The following is a 10,873-nucleotide window of genomic DNA, read 5'->3' on the forward strand; positions in this document are numbered from 1 at the left end:
TTTCGACTTTGTTTTTCTTTTGACGCATGCGTGACGCCATCATACACACTGTAAGAATCTTCACTAGGCGCCTACTAGCAATAGGTAACAATGGTCTAGGAGGTTCGAGAGATATCCGATAGACGTTCGAGAGATGTCCGAAAGACGTCCGAGAGACGTCCGATAGACGTTCGAGAGACGTTCGAGAGACGTCCGAGAGACGTTCGAGAGACGTCCTATCTTAACGTGACGTCTACTAGCAATATACGACGGTGGTCTAGAAGGTTCGAGCCAGGCTTGATAAACTCTTATGGGAAAATTCTGACCAGTGTTTTAACGCCATCTAAAAGATAGCCCCCAGGAAATGTGAACTACGATGCCAAAAATTCAATATGGCGTCTGTTATAAGACTGGTGCGTGTATATGTTATTTATGTTCGCTGAACGCAGCCAACTATATTTCTACAATAAATATTTGAACGTTGTTTAACACTTCTTGTAATTAAAGGAATTTTTTTTGTGTGGTCATCGTCGCTCGCTCCAAACTACCATATATACGGTGAAGGTAAAGACATATTAACACGCTTGTTATTTAGACATAAGTATTTGTTACGTTACTTTTTATTTGTAGCATCGAAAATGTTTTCAGCGTACGTTGCGTCATAGATTTTAAAAGAACGTCCCTCTAAGATATTTGAGCATAGATATGGGGAGGACATGTTGTGTTCCTGGATGCAAGTCTGGGAAAGAAGTGCCTTCACATCAATTTCCCAAAGATCCTGAAAGATGCTCAAAATGGGTACAAAGTTTGAAATTGAAACATTTAGAAAATTATCCAAGCAATGAGATACAAAAAATAAAGTGTGCCATAAACATTTTCGTCCAGAAGACTATAGTCCATGTTTGCATAAACGTGTTTTATTAAATGTTGCGGTTCCTGTATTGTTTATACATAATACAAGTATAGATGCTTGGTGTAACATATCAACAACATTTTATGTAAAAAGATAACAACAGATAGCGATAATTATATGTATAAAGCAGCAATGCGAATATCAACAAAATATGCAAAAAAAAACAGTGAAAAAAAATAAAATAAAGAATGAGTATACATTGTTTTAAATTGTTTATTTTTTTTTAAATTGCTTTTTAGTTATTCATTTTGTTCCAAATCCAATAAATTGGTTAAAATTTAAATATAAAATTAAATATACTAAAACGAATAAGAGCTCATCTTTATCGATCGGTAAGTTACTTTGCTACGTAGTTCATATATTATTGGCGGGGCTCATCTTTTAGATGGCGTTAAAACACTGGTCAGAAATTTTACATGGAAGTTTAACAACCCTGGTTCGAGCGCTCGATAGCAACCGCGGGACCCAGGTTCGAGCCTACACCGCCGCCATGTTTTTTCTTTTGACGTATGCGTGACGTCATCACACATACTGTAAGAACCTTCACTAGACATCTACTAGCAACAGGCAGCAATGGTCTAGGAGGTTCGAGCGTCCGATAGCAACCGCGAGGCCCAGGTTCGAGTCTACCTACATCCCAACGCGTTTTTCTCTCGTGACGTCACGGCTGCCATTTTGCTCATAGAATCAAAAATTCTGGGGAGGAGGAGGGTACCAATAAAGAGGGAGTATCAATTAAGAGGGGGGATCAATAAAGAGGGGGTATCAATAAAGAGGGGGTATCAATTAAGAGGGGGGATCAATTAAGAGGGGGGATCAATTAAGAGGGGATACCGATCAAGAGGGGGGATCAATTAAGAGGGGGTATCAATTAAGGGGGGATCAATTAGAGGGGGGGTATTAATTATAAAATATTAATTAATAAATGTCTTTTGCATAATTAATTAGCAATTTGAGTTAGAATCCCCCTATTTTATCTACTAGTATATGTACAAAAGTATCTGTTATGTATATGAACATATACATATACATAGAATATTCGACAAATATACATATGTATATTGTATGGATATCCAGTGAACATACATTGTGTTGCATTCGCACATACATACGATATACAATGTACGTCGTTTGTATATCATTACATATACATAGGATATGTCATATCCGCGGATGTATATGCAATGTATATACATTGCATGTCAAAATGCTATCTGGGTTCTGACAAGGGAACGGTCGGGGGCGTCCTTCACCGATTTGAATGGGCATTGGATATGTAGTAGAGGATCAAAAAATATTAGACACATATTTTTTTATATGTGTTTATCTCGAGGTTTAAGGGTTGAAATCACCCCTTGAAAAAATGGATTTTTTTCGTTTTTATCAAATATCTTCTAAAATATGAGAGATATGAAAACATAGTAAATGTAAGAGTTTTACAGTATTTCATGCTCTTTACACCTGTCAATTCAAATTTTTCAAAACATCAAATTTACCCTCCCTGCTCCCCCCTCCATTCATTATCTTCGCAAATTTCAAAAATTTTGTAAAAACAAAAATTAAAGAGCATTGAATTCCGAATCCAACCATATATAATAATGTTACTTTCCGAGCTACGGACTTTTCGAAAAATAGATGGAAATGTCCGTATATACCCGTAACACGATACATGAATTGCAAAATCAATCATGTTTATTAACGCGGCGTTTCCTTCGAATCTATGACACGTGAAAAACGCCGCATTCGTGAAATCATACGTGATTGCATAATTATATCTAATATGATATTGATAACGTAATTATTTTCACGCACACGCACCACATATACACATACACATCTACAATCGTGAAAGAGTTGTGCCGTCGTATTATTGTCATATCTTCTTTCCATCCTGTTTACTTTCGATTTTGTCATAGTTCTAATAATAGATGAATATTAAGTGTCGTAGACGTTAAGCCCATCGCACACAAAATGCATATGCATAGCATAGCTGCATATACATAACATAAGGCCATCTCGACCAATGAGCATCTAGCATAGAGTAGCCATATTGATTTACATAACATAAGCATGGACAGAACATGTGCATAATGAACGAAAAATTCCATAAGAACGAAATTTCTTTGCATATGGTCTATGTACAGCTAATCAAATGTCAGAAGCAAAATCCCGTCAAAACGACAAACTAGTCGCACCATATCGTCTAAAATGGAAGATCATAGAAAATATTATAGAAAAGGAAGAGAAAATGAAGAAAAAGAAAATGAAATACTAGATGGAATGAGTTCGAGAGAGGAAAACTCGCTATTAGTGGATCTTGTTAAAGGTTATCCGCATATTTATGACAAAGAATCAAAAGATTTTAAAGATATTATAAAAAGAAATAACTCATGGAAAGAAATAGGAAAAATTTTAAACACAACAGGTATAGGACACTTTATTTTATATCAGTATTGTATATAGTCGTATAGCACTTAATAAAATTTGTTGAAAATAGATTGTTGTCATATAAAAGGCGATAAATTACAGCAAATTGTGCTGGCATTATGTGTAATTACATACATTTTTTACAAAAAATTGTTTTTAACAAATTTTGATATCAGGTAAAATGTATTTCTTATTATGCATATAGAATTAATGAAATTAATTGTTTGTTATATCATTTAGCATCAGATTGTCAAACAAGGTGGATGAAACTGCGCGAACGATATTCTCGTAAAAAAAAATTACAACAGATGGAAACAAGAAGTGGCAGTGGCAGTACAACAAGAGTATCATTTCCTTTATACGAACAAATGAATTTTTTGTTTAAATTTGTCAAGAGTAGAAAGTAAGTTTTTTTGTCGAATTTTTAGTTATATTGTTTGTGCAGTCCTGTTTTCGAATTTTTAGTTATATTATTTGTACAGTTTGTACAACATTCTACAATGGTTGTAAATAAACGCTGTAAGATGCAAAATTAATTATTTTCATTCGTTGACAACTAACGTTATATCCAAACGTTATATCCACAAAGTGTAATTTTACATGTGTTGCATTGGAGTTATTTTTCACATCTTATTAATGCGTTCTAAGAAACTATTTTTAAGATATTTTGATTTGATTAATAATATAAATTTTGTTTTTCATTTTTTTAGAATAAGAAAACAGTCTTTGTCTGCTTCAATTATTTTACCAGACTCGTTTTCTTCATCAATGTTAGAGACATTGCAGAGACATTGCAGAGACATTGTTAGAGACAATGTTAGAGACGCAGCAAATATAGTTCAACCTATTCATAATGAAAAAGAAGAAATGGAATTTACATATATATATATATATATATTACAAATATATATATATATATATTTATATATATATTATCTTTTTAAATGTTTTATTTTCTCCAAAAAATAATAATGGAACTGCATCGTGTTGTGTTTACAGCTGTTGTAGAATGAGTTTAAAATGTTAATATAATTTTTTATTTAAATTATTCCATTTCTATCATTAAGATCTATAACCAATATACCAAAATTGACTTCTACACAATTGCATCCAATCGAAACGAACGAGCCAACAAAAAAATTTGGTGAGTTTATATTTATTAAACAGCTAATAATATATTATTACACTTATTTAGCAAAATATTATTTTAAATATAAGTTATTTTAAATAGAATTGTGATTGTAGGGTCCTCAAATATATCAAAGCATATCCGATCAAGTACTCAGGGTGATATAATTAAATCGCCTAATCCGATGTCAAAAACGGTCAATGCATCAGCGACAGCAGCTTCTACAAGTTCGTCAAAGCTTTCAGCATTCCATTCTCCTACTCACTCAGTTCTAACATCTGATAGTGATAATTATTCCCAGAAAAATACGGCTAAGAAACCATATAAGTATAATGCACAATGCAAACCATCTTCTATAAATCCTGAACCTGCAAAAATAACAAGTATAGCTCATTCCTTAGAATTATGCAAACCTTTATATATCAATACTGAAGATAAATTAATATTAACATATTCATTGTCTTCATTTTCTCCAGAATCAGTTGATAGCGATTATGATTTTCCTTTTCCGGACAGTCCAGATACACTAACAACTCCTAACAATGAAATATTTTCTTTATTGGAAAGTTCTAAAATATCAAACAACGATATAATTTCTCCAGCAACACATTCGAGGATTTTATCTAATAGATAAATTCTATCTCAATTTGATTGAGAATCTCCAGCATCATCTGTTGCTTCTTCGTCAGGCATATCATCTAATGCACCAAGAAGATTTACAAAAAAATTGAAACGCGCATCTTCATCGGATAAAATAGAAGAATCTTTTTTAAAATTAACATCAGCAGTATCGTCCCATTTAGAAAATAAACCTTAAAATGTAATGTCGTTTGATATAACATATGAAGACGACGTTTTTGCAAAATCAGTTGCATGTCAATTACGAAAAATCTCAGAACCTAAAAAATCTGGAATTAAGGGTAAGATAATGAAGATATTGTATGAACTATAATATACTGCATATGATAAACAATTGTATTACATAAAAATATTACAAGTTATAGAAGTATTGCAAGTTATAAAAGTATTACAAATATTGCATATATTATTTATTTTATGTTCTTTCATAAAATGAAAGTTATAAATATATTGTGTATATTTTTATTATATGTCTTTGTTATATCCCCTATGAATGTATTCCATTTGTCATGATAATTCACCTTGTGGTGATGATAAATATTTAGATAGAATATCTCTTTGAATATAAGCTTCTCTTGCTGCTCTATATATATTTGTAGGTCGTAAATTATTCGTATTATTTACATTAAGCCTCCATTCACCTAATATTACATTTCCTGTGTTGCCTTCTCTATCAACATAATTTAGAAGACAGTAAGTGGTTTCGCTTGGTATCTTGTTATTTTCTATCATTAGAAAATTATGCAAATTTATTGCAGCCATTATTATTGTATCTACATGCGCTTTCAGGTTAAGTGTCGAAACTTGTGTTCAATGCAATTCATTATCCCATCAATGATCATCACTATAATTTATTCTGTTGCATGACAACACAAATAGCCCGGAACATCTCATAAATCATTCCACCGCTGTATATATTAGCTTTCGTCACGCATTGTAAATAGTCGTCCATCATCATCAATGCGAAAAGATCATTGCGAAAAATTTAAATTAGAGATTGCGAATGTCTATTACTTGTGCTGTTTCGCAGAAAGTTGCGACACCGCGGAAAGTGTAGACTTTAGAACAGACTTTATAGAGAGAGCACGTGCAGGACTGAAATGTATTTGGTCCTCTTTCTTGTGTGCTGTCTAGATGAAAGACAGCACAAGGCACAGTGCGAATAACAACTACCTCTTATAGTCTGAATACCATGACATCCTCAATTACATATCAATTATACTAAGAACAACTATACTCAACTAAGAACAACTATACTCAACAACAACTCTGAGTTTAAACATATACTACGTTGAAAAATTCTCCACCTTGAAACCAGAATGCCGAACGTATTTTCAATAATACGTCTAGCTCTTGATAATCGATAATTAAAAATTAACTTTCTGTTAAGAAATGTATATTCAAGACGTTCTATGGCGACATCTATGTGTTCCAGATTCTACTAAAGCCCTCCTTCTTCTTTGTCTTATGTGTACCTCTTCTTGAGCCATGTTGTGTTCGCTCTCTAAAACCCGTCATAACGTTTTGTTCTATCGTTTCTTTTCTTGGATTGTAAACCTTATTGAATATACATAAAGGTGCAATGTATCTCTGTGTCATTACATTCATTTTAATCCTCAACATTTTCTCACTCAGAAAATGTTCAGGATAAGGCCGCATTAATCTTTTCGATAAAGGAAATGCCTCGTCGGCTACAAAATAATACGGCATTTCTACATTTGATAGAGGTAACTTGATATTTTCAGATATATCAAGTTCGTTATTTAAGCACTTTCCAAATTCTGACTGTGCAAATATTCCACCATCACTTGCGCTTCTATATGCACCACAGTCTACTACAGTAAAAACATATCGGTAATCGCATGCAGCTAATAAAACAATGCTAAAAGTTTTTTTATAATTAAAATATAAGCTACCAGAATTTGGAGGTGTTTTGATAACAAAATGTTTCCCGTCAATCGCTCCTAAACAATTAGGAAAATTCCAATGCTTCCAAAATCCAGCAGCGATTTTTTTCCAGTCTTCCTTTATAGGTAGCCTTAAATATTTGGGGCCTAAAACTCGTACTGTCACTGCACATGTCTCTTTAATAATTTTGTATATAGTTGATTCACCTATTCGATGTGCAAATGCAATTGAAGATATTTGATCTCCTGTTGCAAGAAATCTGAAAGAAAAAAATCATTAACTACAATATAAACTTGCAATAACTTACAATAAAAACATATATTAATACCTGAGCATAATAATAAGCCGTTGTTCTACTGGTAGTGCTCTCCAATTTCTTTTTTCCAGATGAGGCCGTAACATATCCAACAATTTATTAAAAGTAACAAGATTCATTCTTGTGTATTTAAAAAACATTTCACCATCTTCTTTTAATTCTTGAAAAGATATTGGAAGTCAACAAATAATGGTCTACGTACATAGATAGGTCGTACCCAAAATCGTTTTTTTTTATTTTGTTTGCGCTTTCGCAACACGATATAACTTGATATTAATGTCGTGTAAATATAATCATATGTGTCCATTTTATGTACTAGTTTGCACGTTTTTTATGTCTCCATCCTAATTTGACACGTAATCATATTTAGGTTTGGAATATGTTCTGAAATGCCACTTATTGGTCAAAACATACGTTCCAAAATGCCACTTATAGTCAAAACATACATCTATGTATGTTCGTGTAGGTTACATATCTTTCTTATGCTTATGCTATGTTATGCTTCTGTTCTATGCATTTTGTGTGCGATGGCCTTTACAGTTATGTGAGCTATTTAAAGTGCTGGAAAGCAGCCACATGCGACGCAAATCATGAGTAAGCGTAATATGTAGAGATACATTTCATATATAAGCAGTAGTACAAGCTAGTGTCGCAGTAAGTATCCATCGTTTCACGACGTATCATTTGTGAGCGCAAGTTTACAAGTACATATTGCTTTCTCTCTATGTGTGTTTAAAACTTCTTTTAATACATTCTTTGTTAAATACATAAGTATTTATTACTAACTGATATTATTATTTTATATTTATTATTACATATCTTGTCACTCTCTATTTTATATTATTGGAATTGCAATAGTTTGTCGAGTTATCAGTAATGTGATAATATACGAAAAAATGGAGCGAAATTGAGCAAGAGTTAAATTATAAATTATATATAATAATGATTAATAATCAAAGAAAATTTTTACTAATTTGAAGAAAAAATATGTGTAGTTTTTCAATTTCAGAATATCTACATACGTAAATATAGAGCTGTCTTTCCGTTTTCACGACATTAATTTATTCTGGATTCATTACATATATTTGATTGACAGAGAGAAGAAGCGGCATCAGGATTAACATAAGAAAATCACTGCATTAATTATAAAGTGTGTTTTATTTTATATATTATTTTATATATCATGGTTCGAGAAAAATATTTCATTTTAATATTTTTCAGAATGATGCAATTTAATCCCTTGAATGTTATAATGTTACTCTATACAACTTTCATTGCTCTTAACTTTCCACAAAGTCCGATAACTCCAAAAGAAGTAGAAGTGAAGGAGAAGATTGAATATTTGTTAAAAGAAATAGAAAATGAGGAATTTGAAATATAAGAGGAAGAAACTTTAGATTTTTACAATACATATGAAGTTCCAGAAGCGGAAAATATTGATTTATTAGAGAAAAATGAAAGAAAAGAATATCTCCCGGAAGAAGTTATTTGTAGCTCCGTTGAAGCAGGAATATCAAATGATTATAAAAGGCAAGCTGTGAAATACTGGAAGAGCGGTAAAACAGGAGCAAGATCGCTTGAAGGAGTTAAAAGAAGATACAGAAAAGTAACATCGATGCGACAATTACGACGATGGAAGGACCAAATCAGTGCAGGTAGCAGCAAAGATGAAAAATTAAAAAGAATTTCTGAATATATAACAAACCGTTTTAATGAAGCGCTTGAAAATAGGATAATTATTCATGACATTGACATTGCTCGATGGGCTTCTCGAGCACAAGAAGAGAAAAATGTGGTAGGATTCAAAGCTTCCGAAACGTGGGTAAAAAGATTCAAAACTTCATATGATATCGTCTCTCGAAAAATAACAAAATTTGTAACAAAAAAATCATTGTTATCGAAAACAGATTTAGAAGATAAGTGTAATACATTTATTGAAAATGTAAAATATTATATTGAACGATACGGCGTAGACAATGTTTATAATTCGGATCAGAGTGGATTCCAACTTGAATTTCACTCTGGTCGTACTTTATCCCAAAAAGGTCTAAAAAATATAGAAGCTGTAATACAATCTACATCAGCAACCATACACAGTTATACTATACAGCCGACTATTTCTGCAGATGGTAAAAAATCTAAGGTAACTATTCTTTCTATAAAAAATAACCTAGACAGCACAAACTTCCAAAAGACATCTAAAGACATACAGATGTCTTTACGTCTTTAGGACATTTCCAAGTTGTATTTAAAAACCTTACTCGAAGGATAGAGTAACATTTACTTGACTAATTGACAAAGATTTCTTTATCATTATTGATTAATAAACGTTACTCTATCCATTGAGTAGGGCTTTGGATAGTAGCCCAGGATATTCCCTTACAAATTTATGCTGTCTGGATAACTCTTCTCTATAATAAATACAAAATATTTAATATTTACAAAATTTTTTATTTTAGAAAATAAAGTTGTCTGATCCAACAATCAGTACCAAAGATGATACATCTAACAATAATGACTTTTTATCTAGTAAAAATATATGTCAATTCAGGCAGTTGGATAATTCCAATATAGAATCAGATGCAGATTCTGTTTCAGAAGTCTCGTCATTATCAATTAATTTAAATAAATGTCGACAACCACTAATTAACGAAAGTTTTTTGAAAATTAAATCAATTTCAGGTATATTTTTTAACTTGTAACAATTCATATTCATGTTGGACCTTGATATATTCAAAATTAAAATAAGAATATATAATTATTACATCCCAGACAGCACGCATTAATGAAAAATATTTATGAGAAAGATTCATAAATATTGTGAAAAAATATTTTGCATAAATATGTAGTAAATATTATATACATATTTCGGATAAAGATGTGATGAAGAATATAAAAGGAATAGAAAAAATATTTAGAATATATTTTGAAAATATTAAGAAAAATATTTATGATTATAAAAAAAATATATTTTTTGACATCTTTTAATAATATAATATAAATATATATCATAAATATTTTGATCAATAATAGAAAAACGTATATGATAAATATTAAATATAATTTTTTTTAATATTTGAAATTAATAGTTAGAATATTATATGCGAGCCTGCCATTTATGATTACATAATTTCCAATATTGTCCGTGCCGGTAAGAGCACCTGGTAACGTTTCCGAAGGTATCCTGAAAGTATAACGTTTGTGAACGCACCCAAAATCGGGACTACTGATAGGATCCACTAGATGCTTCGAAGCGCCGGATAAAGACCACTCTTTGTACGCAGAATACGCACAGATTCGACGGCTGGATAAAAAAGAGCGTGAAACGTAGGAAGAATAACAGCAGTAAGTTTTACGTAATTCACATTATCTTTGTAGTGTTCTTATATAGTATTCCTGCAACGGCTACGTAGCGTCAGATATACGAGATTTTGGAGCATTTCGTCCATAGACCTTATATATATGGACTGGTCATACATAGCAGATCGTGTCCGGAGGAGGTTAGACAGAGAAACGTACTTTTCGGGACTTCTCTGTCTTTTCATCTCCGGAAATATGTTTT

At 31.7% G+C, this 10,873-nt stretch overlaps 2 protein-coding genes across 2 annotated transcripts; one reads left to right on the forward strand and one right to left on the reverse strand.

Annotated features, from left to right (window-relative positions):
• Positions 1–6,396: 6,396 nt before the first annotated feature.
• LOC105184003 (protein ANTAGONIST OF LIKE HETEROCHROMATIN PROTEIN 1-like) lies at positions 6,397–8,134 on the reverse strand. Its single transcript, XM_025303381.1, has 3 exons — positions 7,324–8,134; positions 7,004–7,254; positions 6,397–6,591 (listed from the first exon to the last, which is right to left on the reverse strand). The coding sequence occupies exons 1-3, from the start codon at positions 7,449–7,451 to the stop codon at positions 6,488–6,490; spliced, it is 483 nt and encodes a 160-aa protein (XP_025159166.1). The 5' UTR covers positions 7,452–8,134; the 3' UTR covers positions 6,397–6,487.
• Positions 8,135–8,307: 173 nt separating this feature from the next.
• Positions 8,308–10,097, forward strand: LOC112589543 (uncharacterized). The gene is made up of 3 exons (XM_025303321.1): positions 8,308–9,454; positions 9,771–9,993; positions 10,084–10,097. The coding sequence occupies exons 1-3, from the start codon at positions 8,927–8,929 to the stop codon at positions 10,095–10,097; spliced, it is 765 nt and encodes a 254-aa protein (XP_025159106.1). The 5' UTR covers positions 8,308–8,926.
• Positions 10,098–10,873: the final 776 nt, after the last annotated feature.

This window comes from Harpegnathos saltator, unplaced genomic scaffold (genome assembly GCF_003227715.2).
Source record: "Harpegnathos saltator strain DR-91 unplaced genomic scaffold, Hsal_v8.6 scaffold54, whole genome shotgun sequence".
In the NCBI taxonomy this organism is placed as follows: domain Eukaryota; kingdom Metazoa; phylum Arthropoda; class Insecta; order Hymenoptera; family Formicidae; genus Harpegnathos; species Harpegnathos saltator.